This window comes from Alexandromys fortis, unplaced genomic scaffold, assembly GCF_014885135.2.
Source record: "Alexandromys fortis isolate MF-2015 unplaced genomic scaffold, M_Fortis_MF-2015_v1.1 scaffold_108, whole genome shotgun sequence".
In the NCBI taxonomy this organism is placed as follows: domain Eukaryota; kingdom Metazoa; phylum Chordata; class Mammalia; order Rodentia; family Cricetidae; genus Alexandromys; species Alexandromys fortis.
The window spans coordinates 1,466,954-1,493,563 of record NW_026067994.1 but is presented as its reverse complement, the minus strand read 5'-3'; the positions used below and the strand labels follow the sequence as shown (position 1 = coordinate 1,493,563).

The 26,610-nt window shown below is 44.3% G+C and overlaps 1 protein-coding gene across 2 annotated transcripts in view; it reads left to right on the top strand.

The window, feature by feature from the left end:
* The first annotated feature begins 389 nt into the window (after positions 1-389).
* The window catches only part of Snx19 (sorting nexin 19), a 34,321-nt gene continuing 8,100 nt past the window's right edge, over positions 390-26,610 (top strand). Inside the window, exons 1-8 of one of the 2 annotated variants that reach the window (XM_050160037.1) lie at positions 390-2,337; positions 4,977-5,115; positions 6,014-6,114; positions 6,224-6,343; positions 8,520-8,650; positions 9,996-10,092; positions 10,583-10,763; positions 12,916-13,045. In XM_050160037.1, coding sequence (XP_050015994.1) covers positions 967-2,337; positions 4,977-5,115; positions 6,014-6,114; positions 6,224-6,343; positions 8,520-8,650; positions 9,996-10,092; positions 10,583-10,763; positions 12,916-13,045 — 2,270 coding nt within the window. In that variant the 5' untranslated portion in view covers positions 390-966. Of the gene's footprint in view, positions 2,644-4,976; positions 5,116-6,013; positions 6,115-6,223; positions 6,344-8,519; positions 8,651-9,995; positions 10,093-10,582; positions 10,764-12,915; positions 13,046-26,610 lie in introns of both variants that reach the window. The other variant, XM_050160036.1, reaches the window with a different exon arrangement.

The window sequence follows — 26,610 nt, the reverse complement described above, 5'->3', positions numbered from 1 at the left end:
GGTCTATAAGGACCCATTCTCCAACCCAGTAACTGAACATAGGAAATGCTCACTAGAAACCTACTCCACACCACAAATATGACTTGATATTTATCTTTCACAACTCCGGAGAACAAATGAGACTCTTAAGGATTTAAGGACTTAAGGGCAGTGTGTATAGGAGAGGGCGAAAGTAATGATTTCTGGAGGAAACAGGGATATCAAAAATCCATGAAGCTACTAAAAATACGTGTCCCAGGGAATTAAAACAAATTAGATTAGTGAAAGTTTACCTCGGCGGCTAGGGATATTTACACACAACACTTTTCAGAGCCTGGGCGAGTTCTGAAGACTGGGTCTCAGGCCAGCCGACTCCTGTGCGCGCCCGCCGGCACCACGGCTCCTCACCAGCAGGGGGCGCAGGTAGCGCGCATCCACCGGGCAGCTCTCCCAGCGTACCCCGCTCCCGCAGGCCACGACCCGGAAGCTGTCGCCGGCTGGCGGCCGGCTGGCGGCTTTGACCGCTTTGGAGCTGCGAAAAGCAGTTGCCCGGGCTGCCGGGGCTGGCTGTGGCTGCTGACCGCGGCAGTCGGAAGGAACCCCCAATGAGTCCGCTCCGGACAGGGGCTCAGTCTGGGCACGCGACCCCCGGCGACATGTGACCCGATCTGCCGGCCGCTTCGGCGTTCGTAAGTGTCCGTGGGCCGCGCGGGGCTGCGAAGAGACTCTCCGCCTGGGCCGTGATGAAGGCGGTCAAGTTCTCCTCACCTCGATGGGAAGAGACTACTCGGTGGGCTCTGTTGACAGAAGCGAGCGGGAGAAGCAGGGCTATCTCCGTCGCTTTGCAGTGCCCGTAGTGCCGAGGGTGCGGAGTTCACTCAGTAGCACCCGGACTTGTTCTTTTACTGGGCCAATTCATGCTCTCACTCCTGTCACCAAAGTGAAATAGGTGGCTGTCATCTGTGGAAACCATCTGTTCTTTGAGCCATGAAGGCAGAAACAGTGTCCCCTACCCAGGAGACTACCCCAGAGTCCAGCTGTGGCTTCGGTAATCTATGGAGTAGCCGGAAGCTGATGGTTGTGGGGGTCTTGCTGGGCTGGCTACTTGTCATCCACCTTCTGGTCAACATGTGGCTTCTGATCCTTCTGTGCGCATCGTTGGTGGTGCTGGGAGGTTGGCTAGGCGCCAGTGCTGTTGCAGGGGCTTCAGGTCAATTGCACCTGGAGCGGTTCATCACGGTCACCGCCTGTCCTCCGTGCCCCGAGGCAGAAAGGCAGCTGGAACAGGAGATTAACTGCACCATCCAGATGATAATCCGAGATTTTGTGTTATCCTGGTATCGTTCAGTGAGCCAGGAGCCAGCATTCGAGGCGGAGATGGAGGCAGCCATGAAGGGGTTGGTTCAGGAGCTTCGAAGGCGGATGAGCAGAGCGGACAGACATGCTCTTACACAGAGGGTTCTCACTCTCTGTGGTTGTCACCTGCAGAGCTATATTCAGGCAAAGGAGGCCGCAGCCAGGGAGCAGAGCTGTTCAGTTCAGCCCTCCCAGCTGTGGGATGCTTACTGCCAGGCCACTCCTCCCCATCCTGCCTTGCACAGCCCTACCACTGAGGTCACCTATGCACGCGGCATTGTGAATTTGTTACTTAAAGAGTTAGTGCCCAAGCCCCACCTGGAGACTAGGACTGGACGCCACGTAGTAGTTGAACTCGTCACGTGCAATGTGATCTTACCACTGATCAGTAAGCTATCAGATCCTGACTGGATCCACCTTATACTTGTGAATATCTTTTCCAAGTATAGACACGATGCAGCCCAAGGAACCAAACCCCTGGGCTCAGGCAGTGTCCTAGAGCAGCCGTCAGTGCCCACCTCTCTGCCACTGGTTGTTGAAGTAGAGAGTCTGCCCACAGGAAAAGCACCTTCTCCAGTACACATAACCTGCAGCGAGCCAGCCCCCTCCCCAGAGGTCGAAGAAGGTCATGAAGCTGCAGAGGGAGATTTGTCTGGGATGCTTGAAGAAAGAAGAATAGGAAATAACTCATCCCATTTTCTACAGCCGGATATTCGAGGCCCCTTGTTCTTATGCGAAGACTCGGAGCTGGAGTCACCACTGTCTGAACTGGGCAAAGAAACCATCATGCTAATGACCCCAGGCAACTTCCTCTCTGACAGGATTCAGGATGCTCTGTGTGCACTAGAGGATTCCCGGGCCCTGGAGCCTAAGGATGGTGAGGGAACTGAAGGGATGGAAGGATCCGAAGCTGAGGAAGCTCCAGGAACAGAAACAGACACGGGCCTACTGGTCTCCATGCTGAACTGCCCAGAGATCCAGATTGACACAGCAGACAAGGAGGTAGAGCAAGGAGATGTCACCTCTCTTACGACTTTGTTAGAGGAGCCAGAAAAACCCTGCCCCCCAAGACCTTCATGCTTGGAAAAGGATCTCACCAGTGGTGTGAGCTCCCTTGAGCCTACCCTGCCACCAGTTCCACTTTCCTCCTCTCCCCCTGGTCCTCTCAGCTCAGCCACCTTCAGCTTTGAGCCCCTGAGCAGTCCCGATGGCCCAGTTGTCATCCAGAACCTTCGGATCACTGGCACCATCACCGCCCGAGAGCACAGTGGTACTGGATTCCACCCATACACGCTGTACACTGTGAAGGTAACACGACTACAGCTGTGGCCATTCACTCTGGGAACGACTGTGCAGAGGAGAGTCGGTAAACAGAATGCTACAAGGGCAGAGAAGAGTAGCCTGCGTTTAATTAAACACATGTGTGGCTGGCGCGTGGCTAAGTTGGAAGGCAGAGCAGGCTCTTACTCCATAGCCGTACAAACAGTCCTAGAAGCTCAGTGTTAGAGTACTGCAGGTCAGATTTTTTTTGTTGGTTCTCCAACCTGGTTTCGCCTCAGAATCACTTGGGCTCCTTTTTAAATAAATTGATTCTGATAGGCAGGCAGATTCTGAATGAGAATTTCTAAGAATGAATCCCAAGATTCTACATTTAAAAAAAAAAGATTTACTTATTTTTATTTCATGTGTGTATTTTGCCTGCGTGTATGTAAATGCATTGTGTACCTGATGCCTGTGGAGGCTAGAAGAGGGGTCTAGATCCCCTAAAATTGCAGTTACAAACAAAATGTAAGTTGCCATGTGAGGGCTGGGAACCAAACCCTGGTTGTCTGCAAGAGCAGCAAGGGTTCTTCTCCATTCCCCCATGTTTGTTTTTTAAATGAAACTTTTCAGTCAACACATTGGTCCACAGCCTGGCTTAAGGGGACATCTGTGACTCTAGTCAACTTTCCTCGTATCTTCTCTGCATAGTTGTTCCCAAGTCTGTGCTTAAATACCTCAGGAATAAGGAACCTGCCACCTTCTGATGTAAATTTTTGTTCTACCTTTCTATAATAAAAATGCAAAAGATACTAGTATTTTATAAAGAAAGAAATTAGGAAGAAGAAGTTTAGAAAGTTTCTTGGCAGGAGGCACTGGTTGACTTTACCTGCCTTCTGGAATTTCTGTGGAGCTCACCAGCCTTGTACTGGTGTGTCCAAGCACCACCACCACACAGGGCTAGATACACACTCCTGGGGAAGTCCAAGCCAATAAAGTGGGCAGGGCCTGCTGAAGGAGCTGCAGGATGACCTGGCATTTTAAAACTCACATGACATTTAAAGTTAAGACGGTGACCCTAATTAGATGCACCTTTGCACTCATTGCAATGACATCAGTCACATGGTCTTTATAGAACAGGTATCATTTGGAAACACAGACATCTGGTCATGAGTAACTGGCGACTGTCAACCAGTTACCTACTGTGTTGTTCCCCTAATTCTAGGTGTCACTCTGGCATGCCCTGTGCTCACGTAGCAATGCTAGATTCTGGCTGTTTCATCTTCTTCTTATGACATATTCATGGACTAATAGCAGAGAACAGTTTTTTCGTATTACCAGAAAATTCAAGTTGTCCTCAAGGGTAGAATATTCCACAGAAAGCATCCTAGCTCCTAGGTGCTCAAAGCTTGGAAGCTCTGTCCTGAATTCTGCCTGTTCTTTTCTTCTCAGTACTTGACTTCCAAGACTTCCTTGCTTACCGCAGCTGTAGTGGATTTCTCGTTCTCTCTAGCTCTCAAATATTTAAACACCAGCTCAAGAACTTTCAACAAGGAGATCGTTTTTCGTTTTGTTATTTTAAATCACTTGCCATCCTATAATATTTCACTCAGAGAGTGATCAGTTTCTGCTAGGAACAAGCACAGGCTCACAGCAGCTCTGCATCTTAACTCCTTTGTCACAGAATTTCTCGTGCCATAGCTTCCATGCTGCTCAGGGCTTCCTTCCCTAGGCGTGTGCTGTGTGTGTCGTCCCCCCTGTGACGCATGAAGGCAGCAGACTGCCCTCAGAACATTTCCAGTCATCATGGGATGTCTAATGATACAGCTAATATATACCTAAGACAAAGAATTTTAGTTCAACTCCAGGAATAACAATTAGGAAGATTAATCTGCTCAAGGCAACAAAAAAAAAGAAAACATTTCAGGCAAAGACATGTCTTAAGGTTATCTGTCTGGGTTTGCTGATTCTTCCCCCAAACAAGCGTTAGTGACTAGGTGTGATGGCAAAGTGATTTGCTCCTGATGAGGGCACTCCTGTCATTTAGCAGTAGTCCCTTTTGAAGGTATTATGACTTCTGTTTTATAATGTCTTTAGGATTTAAAAACATTACATAGCTACTTTGGGGGTGAAAAGTTTTGGATAGAAGTAATGGAAGGAACAGTGAAAAGTATTTCTGACCAAACAAGGGGTGCCGGGAAGTACAGCTCATTCTACCACCTTGGAGTTTGGGTCGTTAGTTACAACTGAGGGTGGCAGTCCGATGCAGAAGGCTCAGCAGCATAAAGGAGCAGCCTTCTCCCTTTACTAGTGCTCCACTGTGACCACTGAATAATTTCCCAAGCCCCCTGATTTCATTGATAATTCTGTTCCTTCCACAGTATGAGACAGCCCTTAATGGTGAGAACAGCAGCGGCCTACAGCAGCTGGCCTACCACACCGTGAACCGCCGCTACCGGGAGTTCTTGAATCTGCAGACCCGCCTGGAGGAGAAACCAGATCTACGAAAGTTTATCAAAAGTCAGAAGTTCCCTAAGCCCCAAATGCCATCTTGCATATCACATCTGGCCACTCTGATCTGCATGCTTGGTGGCCTCTGGGTTTGTGGGGAGGAGAAGACAGCGTTGAGAGTGTCTTGCCCCCGAGTTTGCTTGAGAGGCTGTGGGGTTTAGAGCTGAACAGCTGTGATGGCATCCTTACTGAGGTTGTCCTTGGTTACATGCTTTATTCTACTGTCCCCTCGTAGTTTACACATTCCTACCCATGCTCACAGAACCACTTGAGCTGAGTAGCTTTTCCAGGTCTGTGGGTTACCCGTCTTAAATAACCCAGATATCCCTGTCTTTAACAACCAAGCCGTTTGTGTGCAGTTAGACACATCCAAGGCACAGAGAAGTGTTTAAAATATAATAAAATTTAATTACAAATAAGCTAGGAACTGGCTACTTTGTTCCCCTTTGTTATTGTTCTAGATGCTAATGATCACCTAAGTAAATGATAGGTTGAATATAACATAGGTAACACTAGGACAGGTTTTAGAAGTGTGTCAGGTTCTCTTCTACATGCTTTACATGTGTTAGCTCATGTCCTCCTGTAACCATGAAGGTAGATTCTATCATTCCTTCTTATAGAAAAGCAACAGTTGCAGATCATGTGGCTTGCCTGAGGTCTTTATTATAGCAGGAATTGGAGCGAGAACTTAAACTTTGGACCTGCCTTATAACCACTGCATTATGTGCTCTCTTCACACTAATGAGAGTAGACTGTTGCGTCACAACCATGGGAACAGTTGGAAGTCCCTAAATTAACAAAAACCTAGAAACAAAGCCTAGTGAAATATATTCAGTGATTCTGTCTGTTTTATATGGAATACCTCTGCATGAATGCTAACTAGATGAATTTGTTGTTTGTTTTGAAGATATTAAGGGTCCAAAAAAGCTCTTTCCAGATCTTCCATTTGGAAACATGGATAGTGACAGAGTAGAGGCCCGGAAGAGCCTCCTGGAGTCCTTCCTGAAGGTCGGCATCTGATCCTCTGGCTTGGCTCACATTCTGACCCTAAAACATCCAACCCAAAGTGGTGAGATCTGGGGCCTAGGGTTTCTTCTGAAATATTTGTCTTTTGCAGCAACTCTGTGCCATTCCTGAGATTGCCAACAGCGAGGAGGTGCAGGAGTTCCTTGCACTGAATACAGATGCTCGGATCGCCTTTGTCAAAAAACCATTCATGGTCTCTAGAATAGACAAGGTAACAGCAGAGCTACTCTGCTCAGCATTCTTCCTGTCTGCAAGTGTGACGTGTTTATTAGACTGGAGACCATGTTGGGAAAATAAGGGCTTAGGTAGAGGAAGCATAGAGGGTCAGTAGAACATGCACTAAAATTTTCAAGACCTGTTGCTAAATACGGGCTGGATCATCGACTTGCTGAGTCACGGTGAGCAGTGGTTAGAAGACAGTACCCTCACGCTATGTGTTTATGTACCACCAGGAGTTATTGCAGTCTTGTTCTAATAGAAGCATGTGAGGATAGACGTGAACCTCTGACGGTGGCAGGAGGCTCTCTTTGGAGAGATAAGTTATTCACATTATTGGGTACTCAGTAGAGAGCTCTAAGCCAGGACATTAATCTGGATTTGGATTGGTGTAGTGATCCTCTGCTGGAGAACAGAATGTACAGAGAACCATATATTCTTCAAGAGGGCGTCTCAGCACCTGTGTAGGTGGTAAGGGAAGCATACTTGGGAAATACAGTACACTGGAGCCTCGGTTGATATCATCAGCAATTTTATAAGCAAACTGAATTCTTTGTAGGAGGTATGCCTCCTGACTCTGGCTGGATTTTCATGTGGTAGATATTAGGGAACATTCTTTATTATGATCCCAAACTAGAAGGGATCAAGTAGGTAAAAACCCCTGGAGTTCTGAGCAGATGTGTTCATTGGTTCTTTCCTTATTTCCTTATGGGGAAATTGCTTTGTTATAGCCTGTTTCTTTGTTTTGGGCTTGTTGAGACAGGATCTCACTGTACCCTAGTCTGGCCTGGAACTACCAGTATAGTCCAATTGGTCTCAAACTCTTCCTCCTTAGCCTCCCAAATGCTTGGATTACAGACATATGCCATCACGTTCAGCCAGACTGACAATTTTGAGCAAGGCACTGTGCTAATTTCCAGTAAGGCCAAAGTGGAGGGCACAGATAAAGGCCCTCCCCTCAATTACAATCCTGAGACAGGAAAGAAAATTAAATAAATAAATAAATTTCATGTATATGCATATGCACACCAGTGTATTCACCCACGCATGTGTGTGGAAGACATGGAATCTCTTCCTGCATCATATATATTTGAGACAAGGTTTCTCACTGAACCTCAATTTCTCTTCTAGCTAGGCTGGCTAGCAAGCCTGTGCGGTCTGCCTCCAGACCAGCAGCACTGGAGTTACAGATATGCATCATGACACCCAGTTTTTATATAGGTACTTAGGAGTCTGAGCTTGGGTTCTCATGAGTAAAGACTTTGCCCAGTGAACCATCTCCTCAGCCTGCAAGGCGTGTTTTATAAGCAGTATTATTTATGTTCATGCATTCCATCCTCTGTTCCCTTCCTGGTTTGTTTTTCCTGGTGTTCCCTGTGGTCTTGCTGGTTGTCCGGTGTGCCTTGGCTGTACAGGCTGTGCTCCTGTGGGGCATTCATTACCGTTGCTTACTTCCTTTCCCTTGATGGTTCTCCTTTGTACACTTCCTTTAATAGCAAATATATGCATGTCAACTTACTCTGAAAAACTGTAGATGAGTCTTACTTTCCACAGATAGTTTTTTTTTCTTTATAGCAATTCCAGATAACTTAACTACCAGCCTGTGTGATTTTTATTCTTTCTGTACCTAAAGAAGAGAATTGTTTGATTTGACTATAAACCCAACTTATTACTCTATGAATCCTTGCAACATGTTTATATTATTTAAGCTGCTACACTGGATTTTCTCTTTTCTTCTTATCATCTTCATTTTTCCCCTTACATGCCTTTGTAATTTCTACTGAGTCACACTTTGGTGATGGTATTGTCAGTTTGGAAGCTAGGAATCACCCTTTAATGTAAAAAAAAAAAAAAAAAAAAAAGAAAGAAAGAAAGATTTACTGAATGTGTTCTCTAGTGTGAAGAACTTGCTTGAGTTTTTATTTCTCCCTGTTTTGCTTTTGGCTTCTTGTCCGTGGTATTGTATGTCTTACTCTGAAGAAAAGATTGTTCTAGACAGGGAGCAAAAGACTTCTTGTCACTGGCTGTTGTCCAGTTTTCTCAAAGGCTCTGTGGATGGCTGCATCCTTCATCCTTTGGTATAAAGCACAGAGAGATAATGGCTCTGTTCTCCTTCACTGCCCATCAGGAATGTGCATAGTCATACTGACCCTGTACCTCCAACCTTGCAGATGGTGGTGAGTGCGATTGTGGACACCTTGAAGACAGCGTTTCCTCGCTCTGAACCCCAGAGCCCCACAGAGGAGCTGAGTGAAGCCGAGAATGAAAGCAAGCCCCAGACAGAAGGCAAGAAGGCTAGCAAGTGAGAAGCCCTTCAGTGGTCCAGGGCCCCTGTCCTCAGGTGTCAAAGCCCCATTCCATTCTCAAACCCTAGAAGAGAGGAGGTGCATGGTACCCATCAGCTTCTTAGCCAGGCCAGAGGCTGGGTTCCACAGTGCTGTACCCAGGGAGTCTGAGTAGGCAGTACTGCTGAGTGTTTGCTCCTACCCAGGGAACCCTGGGCCCACTCACTGGGAGTTGTTGACTAGAAGGGAAAACTAAAGGCGTAATACTCTTCTTTTTGTAGAAATTGAGGTATTTCTTTCCTAGAAAGAATTAAATTAAGACTTACAATTGATTTGTTTGCCATCATTTCCGGAAACTTTGGCTCAGAGACTACTTACTCTAGCAGTAATTGGGAAGGGACTAGAATGGAATCCTGCGGGGTGTACTTTAGTAGCTGGTAGACTGTTGCTGCTCTTGCCGCATTGATGTCCCAGCTGGTCCCTGGAAACACTCCACGCCAGCAGGTGGAGGGGTAAGAACAACACATGCACCCTAACTCTACTGAAAGCATTGTGTGAATGTAGTTCATTAGAGAGAGAGAGAGAGAGAGAGAGAGAGAGAATTTAAATGAATATGTACCTGACTGGTTGTCTTCATTTTTATGTTCATATTAAGAGCCAGAAATACTATCCTTGTAGCAGGCTTTAAAATAAAAAGATTTATTATTTTTATGTGTGTGTGCACGTGCGTGCACGCTGGTACCCACAGAGAAGAGAAAAGGATATCGGGTCCCCCGGAACTGGAGTCACAGGCAGCCCTGAGCTACCTGACACGGGTGCTGAAAGAACAATAGATGCGCTTCTTCTCTAGTCACCCGTGGTCTCAGTACTTGGCCTTCCAGCTGTGCTCATATATGAAACAATAACCACGATGCCTGTTGTGGTTGTCATTTGCAATTGCTTGTCCAGTCTTATTTGGAATATAAGGGAAACAAGTGATTGTCCCAAAAAGATACCAAAACAGTAACAAAAGACCTTAGTCTGTGATATTTGTCTGTTAATCTGTTCAACAGATTTCTTATGCAAACCTGTCATCACGGCTCTGGGAATGTAGCCATGACAGAATAAGCACTATTTTACTTGAAAAAAATCCTTTCACAAATGCACTATAGAAATAGCATAAATATGGCACTATTTGAAGAATTACCAGGTATACGTTGTTTGAGGGATTTCGGGGTCCCATCTTCCAGGTAGTTGTGATCACACTAAGTCCCCCTGGAGTAAGAATGGATGCTTCTGCTTTAATGTGTTGTCGATACTTACCAGACTCTTTTATAGGGACTATGATCTTGACTTGCATCTCATTCTTTGTCTCTGTGTCAGGTCCAGACTGAGGTTCTCCTTCAGTAAAATTGCTCCTGCGCTGAATATAGCCGAGGTGCAGGACAGGGTTCTCTACTGTCTCCAGGAGGGCAATGCGGTAAGAGCAAACCAAGAGAACTGCTAGAATCACAATTGAGGTTTTGATTCTGCAGATATATTATGTAGGAGGCTTCTCTGAAGTCAGATAAGAATCAGGTGTCCTGGTCAAGGACTTGGCTGATATCTGGGTCTGGAAAGTTTATGCTAACAGTGTTTCCTCTGAGTACTTTAGAATTCTCAGTTCTGAGTTGGTAAGTTGGCTTCGTATGGTAATGGCTTTGCGATAGTAATGATAGGATGAGAAGAAAAAGGGAAACCAGTTTCTCAATGAGAACAGATGACCCAGCAGTGTACAAAAGTGATTGTCCCAGAGCAGGCTAGTTTTACTTGCAACTTGGGTAAGGAGTGAGAACTTTCCTGAAGTGGCCTAGGGTTAGTGGGGCTCTGTACCCATTGTACTTTTGCAGGTGGAAGATAGGAAACCTAGATGTTACATTTATTCTACCTCCTGCATTCTTGGTGATCCTTGCCACTGACTGTTTCTCCAGGAGTCAGAGATCCTGTCCATGTCTGGGATGGAATCCTTCATTGAGAAGCAGACAAAGTTACTGGAAATGCAGCCAGCAGATGTATCAGATAAAGATCCCCAACAAGTCCCTAAAGAATGTGTGGATAACTGTTTGCGAGATACAGCTGTAGTAGCCCAAGAATTCACCAACAGTGACCCAGGTGAGTGATAAGATTTTTGCTTTCTCAAAGAGGATCCAGGGAGAAGTCCACTGGGACTTAGGGAAAGTGGACTTTGTAGTTCACATTTCTCTTGTGCTCAGCCAAGAGATCCATGTTTTGAACTCCTCCAGAATTAGAGGTGCTAGGGCCAGAGCTGGGTAAGATGGAAATGGTCCTCAGAGCCAGTCAAGCAGCAGGGAAAATCTGCATGCATAATATATGCATAGTATCAGTGTGTTGTTTTTGACACAGGGGCTACTGTCTTCTTCTAGACATCTCCCTCCCTCAGTGTCTGTGGTACCAATTACCTGATGTTTCTTTCTTTCTTTCTTTCTCTTTCTTTCTCTCTATCCCTTTTGGGTTCCTTTACATCATTCTGGATATTTAGTTATAGGTTGTGTTCTTACTCTGTGCCCTCCCTACCAAGGGACTGTCACAACCTGACTGTCAGCTTCTGCCTTTGTACATGTATCATTGATGCCTAAATATCAAATAGCATGCGTCTTTAAATGGGTAGACCACAGAATCACCACATAGAATTCATCTTCTCTCAGATCTGGTCCTACTTTACTTCCTGCATTGCAAGGAAAAAGAGAGAAGAGCATTTTCTTCCCAGGAGAAGATCAAACGTTCCCTACAGAGGAAGAATCAGAACCTAGCTTTTAGTGTGTTGTTGTGATATAGAACTTAAAAAGAAGAATTATATTAATTAACTAAAACAAAGACCCCTCAAAGACTAAATGATCACAAAATTTTGAGATCAGAAGGGGATGAAAAAACTAATTTCATATTTACTCCCAGGTGCCCAAGAACAACTTACCTGGCTTCTACTGTGTGGACCTCAATTTAAGTATGTGACAGATGGCTCTTACTACTGTCCTGTGCAGCTATAATTGTCAGCAAGATGCAGGCTTGAGTCATCTGAGAGGAAAACCTCCATTGAGTAGGGAATTACTTAAGTCATTGTCTTGATTATTAGTGCTTGTGTGTTAGAGAGTTTATCTTGTTCTTCAAGAGGCCCTTGTGGCTCCTTGTTTGCACTGCTATGACTAGATGTAACCACAGGGTGGCAGCTGCAGACAAATGCTCAAGCTGAGGAGATGACGGCAGTGAGGAGGGTTTCCTGAGGGAGGAGTAGCCCACCTTTGAGCAAATGAATGGAAAACAACTCATCATTTCCCACACCCCCTTGAAATACAGCACAGAAAAACAAAAATAGGTATTGGGCAAAGTTTAAAAAAAGGTGAGATTCAGTTCTAATAGATCTGCCCAAATCCAAAGTGATTTGTTTTCTGGAACACCCTTGGAAGAGGAAAGCTGGCGCAGGCTCTTCCAGAGATCCCCAGTGAGTGTAGACCAGCAGAGTGAGCATTGAAAATAATAGTGATAAATTTGCTCACAGCAGAAGTACCAGGATTCCCCTAATCATCGTGGACATCAGCATGACGCGGGAGCTCAGCACAGATTTAGAGAAGAGATGCTCCTGTCCAGTTAACAGATGTTCAGATCACTCCAGCAGAGCATAAGCATGAGCTCATCTGTGGCCCCTCATGTCTTCCAAATAGGAAAAAAATTGGTAAATGTCATGGCATTTTACCAGAGGTGTGGTACTCTTTCTAGAACCACATGTTATCTCAGAATCCGCTAAAGCTTCTGGACCCCAACCCCACAGCTCTGTGTAATGGAGATGGGTTTTCTGCAGGAGAATGAAGCTGAGCTCTTTTTCCTGATCTGCCCACTCTTTTCCATCATTTGCTGTGGGGGCGAGTGGAAGGGACAAGGCCTTGCCAATTCCAGTTAGTCACCAGTTGTGAGCCCGTATTCGGAGTAGAATGTAGTCAGTGTCTTGGAGAAAGACAGAGGAAGGGGAAACCGATGCCAGATAAGTAAAATAATTAAGTGTAAAGCTTGTTAATAAGATTTTTTTAAAAAAAAAGAAAAACCTGTGGAGAGGAGACAGCATCAGAACATAAAGAATTTGGAAAACCATACAGAGCATATAACTCGATGATCTAGATACAAGTGTTTCTTGATTTATATTGTGCAGAGGGATCTCAAAACTCTAAGATGATGGCATGAAGCTGGAGAAGACCTGGCTGCTACCTAAAGCTCTGAAAGAGGAAGGGTTACTTGTGATACCTTTGTCCCGCAGGAGCAGAGACCGAGTTAGCCGACACGGCCTTGGATCTGATCCTGCTGCTGTTAATGGAGCAGTGGAAATGGCTGTGTACCGAAAGCATGCAGAAGTTCTTCCGCCTTGTTTTTGGAACTCTAGTTCAAAGGTAAGATTGCTGAGCTCTCCATCATCTTAGCCTCAGTTTGCTAAGAAATTGGACATGAGACTCATTTCTATACTAGGAAGGTGTAATGTTGCATCCAAGAAACCCATGAACTCAGCAGAAGGTAGATTCCCTAATATAGGGGTGTGGGGAAGAAGCCCCTATAGAAGCCCTTTAGTAACCACCTTGACCAAAGTTTGAATGTATCCAATTCTCTAAGATTTCTGACATATCTAGCACACTGAATTAGAGACACTGCCTGTGTTCTTAGAGTACTTTAACTCAGTCTGCCTGCTTTAGCACATGAGTTCAACACATTAGAGATTTCTCACACAGGGCACCAAAATGCAGTCAATTTAAATACATTAGCGACTATCTCAGTCACCAAGCATGCGTTGGTATCACATTATCTTGGAGTCATTTGACCAAGAGTGAGCCCAGACTTCAGTTTTCCACTTCTCTCCTGTGTCTTCTGTCTCTCTGTGGCTTACGGTCTCTGGCTTGTCTGTAATCTGTTGTATGGTATGAATCTTTGTTGCTATGCATATGTTCTGTTTTTCACCTTTGTGCAGTGAGCATTTCTCTTACTAGGACATAGTGCTTACAGGATGGTAAAACAGAGAGAGAAACTCAAGGCTTGTATCTTAGCTTTGTCTGGGCTTCACAGGTGGCTTGAAAAATTTATGAATGTGGAGGTTCCTGTGGCTGATTTCTTATCCATTGTTATGACCTTCCCCATTCTCTCATGCTTGACATAGTAATAAACGTTTTTCAGATACTGAAGACCAGATTTCATTTGTTCTGTGGAGCTTGTAATGGCATCCTCTCTCACTGCCCCTGAAACTGAGGAATCCTCTGCTCGTCCTCTTTGACAGTGATTCTTCTGATATAGATTATCTATTTTCCCAAAAGCAGTGATTCTCAATGGGGTTCTTTTGTTCCCAGGGACATTTAGCAACATTGGAGAAGTTTTTGGTTGTCAAGTAGGGGTGGAGGGTAGAAACACCTCCTGGCAGGCATCTGGTGGGTGAAGAACATTGGTGCTGCTTTCCTTCTATGTTACACAGAGCACCCCCCACACACACACTGCACTCCTTCCTTCCCCTACCCAGAGCATACACAGCGATGACATACTCTTCCCAAAATGCCTCTAGTGCTAAGATTGAGAAATTGCTCCTTCACTGGTAGTTCAAGGGCCACAAGGACCTCTCATTGCCTATAAATCATTTCCCCATCTTTTTGTAGTGTTTTTGATTTGTTTCTCAGAATCCATTCTAGTTTTATAATGTTCTAGACACTTTCTTAATAAGAGGAAGGGGGCAGGGCTTATGGCCTTTGAAGAATGGAACATTTCCCTCCACCCAAAAGCTTTAGGGACCTGACCCCTGTGGCCCATAGTCTTCCATCAACAAGTCTCCAGATGTGTGGTGACATGAAGAAAACAGGGCCCACTTCAGCATCCATAGCCTCACAATGGATAATCTTCTTGGCTTAAGTGTAGGTACTATGCAGCAAATGTCTATTGAGAGGTTAATTCACTCAGACATTATATGTGTCACTTTGAGGATATTTTATAGTTTAATCCTTTTAAAGAGCTCTGTGAAAGAGTTATTATAATTCCCACCTCTAATATGAAAAATCTATGGCTTGTAAGGAATTTGAGTTATTAAACCATAAAGTTCATAAATAACATATGCAGAATCTAAAACACATTTTTACACTTTTAATCTATAGTAATTCTCTTAACTTTCAGGATAAGACCTTTGCCCCATAGTTTCAAGGGTCAAGAATCACCCCAAAAATCACTGCTCAGAGTGGGGATCATTCCCTTGGGAGAGATTATCAGGTATTCATAGACTCCAAACTGGATGTCCATGTCTACATGGAGCAAGGAGAACCTCTTACACGAGCCTCCATCTCTTCCCTAGATAGACCAGGGACTTTATTTTTAAAAACGTGTTTGTGTGGTAAGCAAAGAAGCTGGGAACTGGATCCCTCCTGGAGCAGCAGCACACACACACACCACGCCCACCCTGACTCCACTACAAGGGATGATGTATGAGGTCCTAGTGTCCCCATGACCGACTCCCACATTTCCATCCAAAACCTCAGAGCACTTGAGTTCCTGTCCTTTATGTGCTTTAAGAAGCTTGGTGGTTGTCCCTGGCCACAGCTAGCTGCTGTTGCAGCTTTACTTGTCCTGACCACTGTGCAGTCTGGGTATCCAGGATAGGACAGCCACCTAGATGTAGGTGCCATGCCCCCTTAAGACGTCCTGACATTCCACCCTCCAGCTCTCTATCTCCAAGCAGACGTGCTTCATGCTTCCTTCTCTGGCTTCCAGCTTCCTTTACTCTCCCTGCTCCCTTAAAAGACCTATATACAGAACTGCCTTGGACTCCAGGGACTCCTGCCAAGTTGTAAGCGCACTCTCTGTAGCCTGCAAAGGCGGGGCAGGGGAGACAGAGTAAATCCAACCCCATGACCCCTCCTTCTAAGCCAACTTCGGAGGAGTTCTAATCTGTGCCAGGCTTATAAATCTCCCTTGATTGTTGATGGTGTGGAGGGAATGGGGGAGGGAAGCTCAAGAGAAGTTAGTTGCCCAAAAAAGGTATCGTTAAGTCAAAGGCAAGTCTTGCACGCATGCGTGGCTGACCTCATGTCAGCTTCTGTGCTGGGAACATCCAATTATGTAATGAGGAGAGCTCCTTATTTGGAGGAAAGGGGAGTGAGGATAGCAGTCTAAGCCAAGGAACCATGAAGCCAGCTTGTGCAAACTTCTCGTGTCTGAAAACATAAGAAATCCAGCAGTTCCCTGTATGCATCAGAGCTGGATTTAGGAAACTGGAAAAGCACTCAGAGCTAGTCTGGGTTTGAGGGAAGGAGAGATGCACTGTGCCCCATTGATGGTAGAAGGCTTGGGGCAGGAAGACCCAGCCAAGGTAAGGGGTAAAATTATTTTGGAGCCCTGATGTAGAGAGTAAAGGAATGAGAAGAAGCTGGACCAGCTCCCTGCCTAGATGCCCAGAGCCATGCCACGATAAAAATAGGAGCCAGGCCAGCATCAGAGTACGTGAATGCCATGTCCATGACTCTGCCCTCCCCACGGCCCCGAGATGGCATCAGACCCTATGTCAAAAGTCCAGCAGACACATTCCTGGCATCTTTGTCTAGATTTCCGAAAGTGTGAGAGAAAGAGAGAAAATGAGTGTGTCCATGTGTCTGAGAGATGGAGATGGAATTACCTGACACAGCAGAGAAAACAATCAGTGAGGTAGGAAGTAAGGAGAGTAAAGAATACCTAAGTAACTATAGCAAAAAGAAGAAACGAACATGTGGGTTGAAGAAATCCAACAGCAGTAAACCTGTAAATTCAATATTCAATGCAATTCTAAAGCTTATGCTAGGCCATGGATCCTCTCAGGTAAGGTGTTGTTCAGCGCACTATCTCCCAAGAAAGTCCAGAAGGTGGAGGCAGAGCTTGGGACTACTAGAGAGTGTAGGCTACCCAGGGGGATAGCCTTGCTCCGAAGGGCAATTGGCAATGGCGGATATGAACACTCCTGCTCCTACTGTTCTCTTAAGCCACTTCAGAGTTGTAGGTGTTACTGGGGTAGAACTCCACTCAAGGTTTCTTTCTCAGTGAGTGTGTGCATGTTACAACCCAAGAGGCGTTTGTGACAGTATCTATTAAGAGAAACTGAAGGCTGGACCTCAAAAGGATACAAGCAATTACAGCAGGAAGGAGCTGACATTATTACAGACTCACTATAGCAGGTGCGCCTACTTACCATACACACTGATGTGCAGTTCTGTAAGATAGGCATGCATGCTCACGTTTTGCAGGTGAGGAAATTGATACTCACTTCCTTCCACTCACACTGCCTGCCTCTTTTGTGTGCAAATTTCCTCACAAAAGAACCTAGGTTCCAGACTCTTAGTCCCATCTAGTCTTTGCTTTTCCCCAGACTGCTCTCTGGGTCAGACGCATCTAATGGTACCACAATCACTTGCCTCCATCAGCAGGCTCTGACTTAATTCGAAGCACTGCTGGGCCAGAGATTAGCCCTTCCTAGTGTTTCTATTCTATACCCTGTTCACAACTGGAGAAAGAATATCAAACAATTCAGAATCAGCCACGCATGTGCTGTGTCCCATTACTCTGTGACTTCACACCTTCCAGTACAGCTTCAGTGTCTTTGTCTCACACCTGACTTCTTCCTGCGACAGCTTCTTTAGAAACAGTATGTACTTTTGGAAGAGCCCCGAATCCTTTTCAGCAAGTAAGTCTTCACTTTCTTGTGTTAGGTTATTTCAAGCCTACAAGTATCATTGACTTGAGCTGTTTCTAAAGGTGCTGAAATTAGGGGTTGTTTATTTGTGTTTGCAGTGATAGCTTTGCTCAGATTGTATAGTGTCTCCTTGAGAAGAAGGATGTTTCATGTCATGCTTCCTCCACGAAGGATGTTAAAGGGAAGCCCTTGACCTTTGTGGACTGGGTCAGGAGGGACCCCAGCCGTTTTGTCTACCATATACATTGTCTGCCTTGCATTTGGGGAGATATAACTTGCTCTAAATTCACATTATGTTAAAGACACCATGCCCTATCCTATTACATATGAAAATCTCTACTTAATGTGTCTTTAACTTTGTGATAGATGTGTAACCGAATAACTTCTGCCTGTGAATTGTGTTTGTTCTTTTGTGTGTTTTATATGTTCTTAAATTGTCATATAGCCCAATAGAAATAGAGCACTAATCATTAGAAAATGAAGGGGAAATGCAGAATATTGAGGCATAAACTCAAAGAGGCTTTCATTAACAAGCCACATTATTGGTAGCTTTTGCTTAAGTGCAACCATAAGTAGGAAGCTGGGAGTCTGAGGTTTTGACAAAAGCTTTGAATGTGTGAGATCCTTGAAGACAAAGGCTGTCCTGTTCACAGTTGTGTCCTCACCTTCATCTGACTGACACCTACAAGACAGACTGGATTTGTGTCAAATGATAAGATGTGCACGGTCACACACAGTTCTACTTATTCCAGTACTTCGCTCGTCACTAGTGAGAATGCCAAGCATCTTCAGCAGTGCTGGGGGCAAGAGGCACCCAGAGAAACCAGAGGAGTCTCCCCAGCCTTCCCTTGCAGGAAGTCCCCGGCTGGACTGGGCAGCTCCGATACCCAGAGCCATGGTTGTGCCTGCACACAGAGGCTTTCCTTTCAGGCCATCTACCGCAATGGCTCCATTTTACTTTCCAAAAAGGCACAGTGCCCTTGAGCATGTTGTCCCCACTGTGAGGACCCAGTGAGCTTACCCTGTCTGGAAGCATGTCCTGATGTGATGCTGTCTGTTCCCCCTCTCTACAAAGAAAGAATGGATGTGGACATTGAAATCAGACAGGTCCAAATTTAAATCCTGCCGTGTGCCTCACTACCTGTGTGACCTAGAAAACAAGTCACTTCACCTCACTCTGTCTAAACTCTTCTCTAAGTAGGTCATTTAGGGAAAAGCTAATGTGGAATAAATTTTAGGAAGGCTTACTAGAGGAAGGTAAGAGGAGGTGTTTGGAGCTGGATCTTATAAGATAGGCGTCATTTAAGCTAAGTAGTATTTCAAATGGTGACACATTTTTAAATAGAGTGTGTTACTTGTACTTTTAAATAGCAAGCATCTCATATTTTGAATGGTTTTAACCTGGCTCTCTGAACGGGTGAGTGCACATCTGCAACTTGGAAAAATGAGTACCAGAATTCTCCCTATAGGCACCAGGTGGCGCTGCAGGTTAAAAAATACCCATTCGCCTTTGAGAAAGAACTGTTTAGCGGTAGTTCTCCTGCCTTAGCTAGTGATAATGCCCAAGCCTTGCCCCATAATTCAGAAGCCACTCCGTGGTGCCAGTGACATAAACAAGCTGAGTTTCTTTCGTCTTCCACATTCCTTTTCCTCCCTCCTTTCTGATGGGTCCTCAGCATGCTATTTTTCTCTGCCCAGGCCTGTCAGAGATGCCCTTTTGAGTGGGCTGTGTCCCTTATGAATTCTGTGCTGGGACTGATGCATTCAGAACAGAACGAACAGAGATGTGGTAATAATGAGCCAGTTGCACATCTGAATTGGAAGAATTTGCCAGTCCTCTATGAGATCACCTACATTCAAGCCCTTTTGGATCCCAGAGCCTTAGATGTCCATGATAATACATGTGACTGAAGTAGAGACCATCAGGGCCACACTGCCCAATGCTGCTGTCTTGGGAAACTATGATATAAGCGTGGACATTTCTCATTTCTTTCAGCCAGGCATTGAGATCCTGTGGCTCGCTGCTATTAGCTCACTTTGGAGAAGCAGTCAATGTTAATGCCCATTTTTATCCCTCCTTCCCCCACATGAGGATTAAGCCTCCCATGACTTACGCAAATGCTCTGCCATTGAACTAAACCCCCAGCTCCATTCTGATCTTTACTATGTCCTTAGAGTTGCCATCAGGTGCCCTGCACAGGAAGAAAGCTTGTTTGGAGCAGGGAAGGAGAAAATATGGACTCAAGGACTATGCTTTACTCCAGCGGACTGCAGTTCTCGAGGAGAATTAAGCCTGTCTGTGAGGGAGACTTCCTGTGTAGTGTGTGTCAAGACTAGCCCCTGGTAGCCCCTTTCTCTCTCTGCTGTGGTTTCTCTTCTTGAATTTTATGCATTACTTCCCACGTTTTCTAACTACAGTTGATTATCAGAGACTCTGGAGCTGCCACCATGCTGTCCTTGTATCCTGAGTGTCTCTCCTTGGTGTCAGCATAGCCTTCGACTTGAGCAGGTTTGGAAATCATCTTAAAGACAAGAAAGCAAAAGCCAGTGCTATTAAATAACCCCCAGGTGAATCCCCACCCAGTTGTTTTTCTTCTCTCCGGTTCCCCTGCCAGTATCCTACTGTTTCTTTCTCGGGGACATCTCCTTCTCCTGTTGATCCTTTGTTCTCAAGGCTGGACTTTTCCAGCCTTCTGTGGCCATTTCCTTTGCCTGACTGGAAGCCCTGCTATGTCTACTTATTTAAATAGGATCCCAGGTAGTTCTCTTCCAAATCCTGGCTGTGCACACTCTAACTCTGGTGCTTCTAATAGCGGGGACATGTGAAAGTTTCCCCTTCTAATAAAGAGCTCATAATTACTTACTCTTCTCCCTCTGTGTCCTTTCTTCTTCCCTCCAGTGGTGATCATGCCCTCAGCCAAGAGGGGAGCACTCCCAGTGAGTTAAAGTTGCTAGGAGCAATAGGGACCCTGGTTGTCAGGACAACCACTAAATTACGGCTTCTTCCTTCCTTTGTATCTTGCCTTTCTTCCTGCTGCTCCAGTACTAAGGACTTCGCACCCTCTCACTGCCCTTTCCCCTTCAGCTGACTCCATTTCCTTCTGAATGGTCGCCCTTTTAATTACCCTTGCCTTCTTAGCCACCTCCCTGCCTTTGCACACCACTGAGAAAGGCAGGCGCGGGGTAACTACCTAGGGACTGTGAATGAGCCAGACCTGCAGTTCACATGGGGCTGGGGAGATGGAAAGGGGCAGTGTGCATCTTCTAGTCTCAAAAATGAAAGTGTCGTTGTTTAACCAAAGAGGTTAAGCTTTGAGAAGGTTCTGACATAATTTTCATGTTGTTCCTAACTCCACAGGCTTCTCTCCAGTCTGGTTAGTCACTCCCTACTACTAACTTACGTACTGTCTACTGGCTTACTGTTTCTGTCTTTCTTTCCCTGACCCTGCTGGGAAGGAGGGAAATTGAGGCATGAAGTACAAAGCTCACTGTCTTCTGCTGTCCTGTCTCTAGATCTGGTCATGGTTGTTACAAAGATCAAAAGGGGGCATTTTCTCTGCCACATGCATAAATAAGCACAGCATCTTCAAAAACATTCATTTTTTTCATCTTTTCCAGTTGATCTTGTGAAGAAGAGAGCATAAGAATTCTCCTATTTTAAAAAGACAGAGACCTAAACTCAGTTCATTTAACTTCTAAGAAGTCAAGCCAGCCAGAGGTGTTTGTAGTTATGCTGTGCCTTCCTAACAAATGGCGGGAAGGCTTGACTGTCTTCAGAAGCACCCTAGACATATGTAATAAGCTTTCAAATTAAAGTCTTAAAGGTGTCACAGTGCCCGAATCTGGAAGAATGTCTGCAGATCACCCTTTGCACTCCATCTTATATCTCCCCAAACTCAAGATCTATAAATGTCTTCTTTCCATGCCGTATTTGTTAGAAAGGGATCCCAGCTTTTGATTTTTGTTTGTGTCCCTACCCTATCCCCATCTTGCTGCATTCTTTTCTTCTTTCTTATTTCAAAAAATTGGTTGGAAGAAGCTTGGTATTGTTCCATCCATGAACGGCACTTCCCAAAACACAGGGCTGACTTAGTCATCATAGACCCCTGTGTTTGACTTTCAGCCCCTTCTGTCCTCAGGGCTCACTTGCCAAGAAAACCAACAGAAGCTTAGGCAGTCGGCCGGCAGCTATCTACCTTCTCTGAGATTTATAGTGTGCAGATAGAAACCATGGCTGGGCCACTAGCCCTTGCTTTTCACCTCCTGTCCCTTCCAATGGGATGCATAAGTATGTGTGACTTGCCCATTGCATAGACTATTCATGATAAATGCCTCATTCTACATCAGCTGACTTATTACCACATACTCCTGACAGCACCCAGTTGCAGCGGGTGTACAGCCTACATTTTAATTTGACTGCTAGCTTTCAAAAGGGTCTTTATTAGGAATGTAAAGCTGGGGTTTATGAGCAGACATTTATGTAACTACATATGGAATGCAAATACAAAGCATTTCTGTATTGTATACAGTCTCTTGGGGGTTTGTTTCTGTTTTGTTTTGGGCTTTGGGTTCACGATGTAGCCCAGACTGGCTTCCAGCTCTTACTCTTTCTCTCTCACCTTCCCAAGTTCTAGGATTGCAACTGAATGCCACCATGCCCAGTGCCTGCTTATCTGTTTGCTTTGGGACAGTCTTTCTTTGAAGCCCACATTGGCTTCACTCATGATCCTCTTGCCTCAGCCTCAAAGTGATACGATTGCAGGTTTGCACTGCCATACCTTGTCCACGGGACTTTAAATCTGTCATTGTCCTCCACCAGAAGCATGGATAATTAAAAGCTTACCACTTGTTTTCTTCTTTAAATATTGGGGAATGTGCTTTGTACAGAGCTAATTTTGTACTGTGGTCATACTCTAAGACCATGTACCTAACATAGATGAGTCCAGTCTGTGAAACTGGATAAATTTATATTTACCACTAGAGATCTAAGGTCAATAAGAAATGATCATTTGGGGATGGATTACATATGGACACATGTCTTTCCGTTAAAAATATAGATATAGATTATGTACCCAAATGTTTTCTGAACACTCAGGAAAGGAAGTAGTGAATCCAAGGTGGTGGAAAGGATTCTGTAGGCACATGCCCTGCCTAGTTATAGTTTGACAGAACAATGAAAGGAAATAGTGATGGTAACATATGTCTGCATTTCAACAGGTATTTGTTATGATATGTCTATAGATAAAGATGAACATATTTGACCAGGATCAATTAGCACTTTTAAGTAATTTGTGGCTAGTTCAAGTGGTTTTTACACACACACACACACACACAGGGTGGGGTGGGGTAAACTGATGCTTTTGTCCTGGGAAGCCATTTCTAGTGATGGAGAATTGCTCCTCCCTTCCCCTCTTCAGTGTTTTTCATCAGTAATTTTGGAAACAACCCAATCTTAGAGGAATGACAAAGTGAATATTCAAAAAGATTTGAAAGGTTGGCATTATTATCTAAGACCAGAAAATAGAATTTGGATGGCATACATATAAGCTAAATTTTAGATTTTCTTTTTTGTTTCTTTGAAACAGGGTCTTTCTACTCATACAGATAGACCTGGGCCTTCAAATCCCCCTCCTTCGACCTTCCTTTCTGGGATTGCAGACATGTGTTACCATACCTGACTCCTACATGTTTATGTTGCACATTTACAGATTTAATGACAAACTGTTATTTTTTTAATGTACATATGTGGACTTAACGATTTTAGTTGACTGCAAAGGCAGTGTCAGTTAGTGCTTGTGTATGCCCAAATGCCAGCATAGTGGTAAACTGTCAACTGACAGACAGCATCAAGATCAAATGTAGGGTTCTGTTCCCTACATGCAGCAGGTCAGGTCACCTCTCAGGCATATTTGGTTCTGGGTACTCTTAATTTAAGAAAGGAATCTTGAAGCAGCAGAAATTTAGAGGATGGAGCCAAGATGAGAAGTAGTTCATTTCTCTCTATCATTCAAGACATCATTAGGTGGCTGATGGGTGCCCAGCTTTGGGGCTGGAAGAGTCATGTCTATGTAGCTTATAGAAGAGAGGAAGACTGGAATAATTACTGAATTAAAACTGTAGTATACCATCTTTAGAGATAGATTTGCCCTAATACTGTTAACTCAGGAGATAAATCTAAAACAAGGGAGTAGAATTCACAAGGAGACAATGTTTAAAAAGCACTTCTAATATACTAAAATTATGCTTTTGATTAAGCTTCCCTAAGGACACATTGCTAATGAATGGCAGAAGTAAAATAAAAGCCTATTTCTAGACTCAGCAGACAAGACAACAACGTGCCTTGAACTTACAGAGCAGGACTCTGCTTCAAAAGGAAGTTGGATAGGATAACTTCCTTTCTGGTTCTTAAGTTGTTTATTTCTGTAAGCCACTTCTAAAGGCTTTTTATTGGTTCTCAACATTTACTTGTGTCAGACTGAGAAAGATCATCTCTACAGTTCAACAGAAGGTTTCTAGAAGTTCCTTGCTTAAGATCCTTGAATTCTTAATGCATATTAACTTAATCTATGATTTATAGATTCTTAATTAAAAAGAAAACCGTGGCTGTTGCTCCAAGGTTAAGAACACTTGCTACTCTTCTGAAGTCCTAGGTTCAGTCCCAAGCACCTACATGATGATAACTCCAGTCCCAGAGGATCTGATCTCCTCTTCTGGTGTCTGCAGGTACCAGGCACACATGTGGTGTACAGACATACATGGAGGCAATATACCCATACATACAAAAGAAGTTTAAATATATATTGCCTGTAATTCTGAAAGATTTATTAAAATTATGTTTCATAAAGCCATTGCCTGTTTTCCCTAATAGCTGTAGTGTTAAGGAGGGTTAGGTCTTCTTTTGATGACTTGACTTAGAGATGTAGACCCATGATCCAAACCATGGAAGCAGAAATCACAGAAGGCTTGTACATACCCAGTAAGCCATTTCAGACTCACAATAAGTGTATGGAGGAAGAAGCTGGAGCTCTTCACCCTCAGAGTTCATTTCCTCCTCATTCTTCTCCTATAGAGGACAGGAAAGGTTAGTGACCTAAATACACAGTCAGAGGGCAGCAATGTTGAACTTTCTCAGACACAGCCGAGGAACTTGCGTCTGGCTGGCTATCAGACTGAGAAGTGTAAAGCTGCCAGCTGACAACAGAGATTGTGAATAAACACAAGAAGGGGCCATCGCAGGAAAAGAAGCCAGAGAAAGGAATCTGGGAAAGAAGCTGCTCTATCAAGTGTGAAACCGGCAAAAGCAGTTTACTTAATGGGAAAGACCTGGGTCTGCACTGTGCCTCCCCTGAGCCTGCTTTCCCCCCCCTCCCACTCTATAGATTAGTGCTACTGAGCGGTGAGCCAGTGCTCAGCATGCTAAGTATATAATTTACAGGACACTGGGAGGTGGCTGATATTTCTAGGAAATGAAAAATGACTTAGGCTTTCTCGGAATTCCTAGTCCGTTATATTGTATCATTGTATTGCAACTTTTCTGAAAACTTCTGTCCACAGGAAGAAATAAATTTTAACTTGAAAATTTTATTGAATGCACATGTGTACAGACATGTATACAGTTATACATACATATTTAATCTATATACATGTAGGCACGTGCATGCATGAGACAAACAAAACTATCCTAAAATATATAATACACTTGTATATTTCCTATTCAATTTCTACTTAGAGTTCTTAAATTGTTGTTACAAATGATAGCACATGTTCGCTAATGATGTCCAGCCACAATTTGAAATATACTAAATGTGTTAAACTGCTGAGCTCTTCAAACTCACTGTGAAAGTGGCCCAGTATATTGAATCTAAACAACCCTAAGACTAGCACAGTTATTCTCAACCAGAGCCATGTTATTCTGAAGGGGCGTATGGCAATGTCTGAGTACTTTTGATTGTCATAGCTACTATCTAGTTAGGTAGAGGGACAGAGATACTAGCTAAATACTTCCTAACACCCAGAATAGCCTTCACAGTGAAGAATTAGTTTGAAGAAGATGGTTTGACTAAACCATCAGGAAGAATATGGTCAAAAACCTTCCTTCAAGGGTCCTATGGTGAGTCGCCACTTTTAATATACTGTAGGCCTGTTTCAAATGGTAGAAATGTCCATAAACAAAAGAACAGGTCGTTAAAGGTTAGCTTTAACCGATCACCTTTTCTCTCTTTCTCTTTGAACTGTATTTGATACCTTTCAGTGAGGCTGGAGTATCTTCTTGGGCTATGGGGTACAGCGCAGTAGATAACTAGGAGATCTCTTTTATTTTGTATTATAAATTTTATTTATTCTGTATTTTATTCAGAATACATGGGGAAGTTTTGTTAGAATATTATTAATACACATATTTTCTATTTCATGACTTCACCGTCATTTCTCTTCTATTTAAGTCATTTAATCCAGGCCCTTCCCTCACTTAGCCTGTAGCTCTCTTAGACAAGAAGTGAGAGGAGAACTCAACTATCTCCATTAGACACGATCTCCAATGTCTTCTCCCCTCCCTTAGGAGATTTGATTCTGCTGTTTTGATGGGACGTGACCTTCTACTAACCTTGAAGTGCTGTCCTAAGCCCTGGTATTAAACTGTCTCCGTTTTAGCCCCTGCTCCATTTCTCTATCTGTAGCTATTTCAGACCAGCTTCTTCTGAACATGGGAGTAACATGCATTCCTCTGTAGCTGCAAACCCTAATTTTCATACCCTCCTTTCATATCTGGCAAAGCGGAAGCCCCTCCAATGTCCCAGATGTCCTAGTGCAGTCTCTTAGTTATCCTTTTTTGTTATTGTTGTTTGCTTCGTTTTGAATTTTGGTCATGTTATTTGCTGTTTTGGAGTCTTCCATTCCCAGATGCTTGACAGACTAAGCTTGTGAGTGGGGGTTGGAGAGTGGAGGGATAAAGGTGGAGTGACAGAAAAAGGCCTCTCTAAATCAAATATCAGACCTGGAATAGTGATGGGAAATGAAGCCGGTGCTGCTGGAGGCTATTCTCTACCATTTATTTCAGTGTGTTTACTTCAGGCGTCTTGTGTTACGTAAACAATGGTATTTGTGTTGTAAGTGATGCAGCAGAAGTTACTTCTGATAACTGTGAGAGAGATGTGTGTGTTTATAGCCACCTTGAAACTTTAGATTTAGATTAACCAGAGGGTAAGAGAGCTGGTTATAGTGAAGTCCCAGCAGCAGAAGGTAAAGGTAGGAAGACGACGTGTCAAGGCCAGTCTGGGT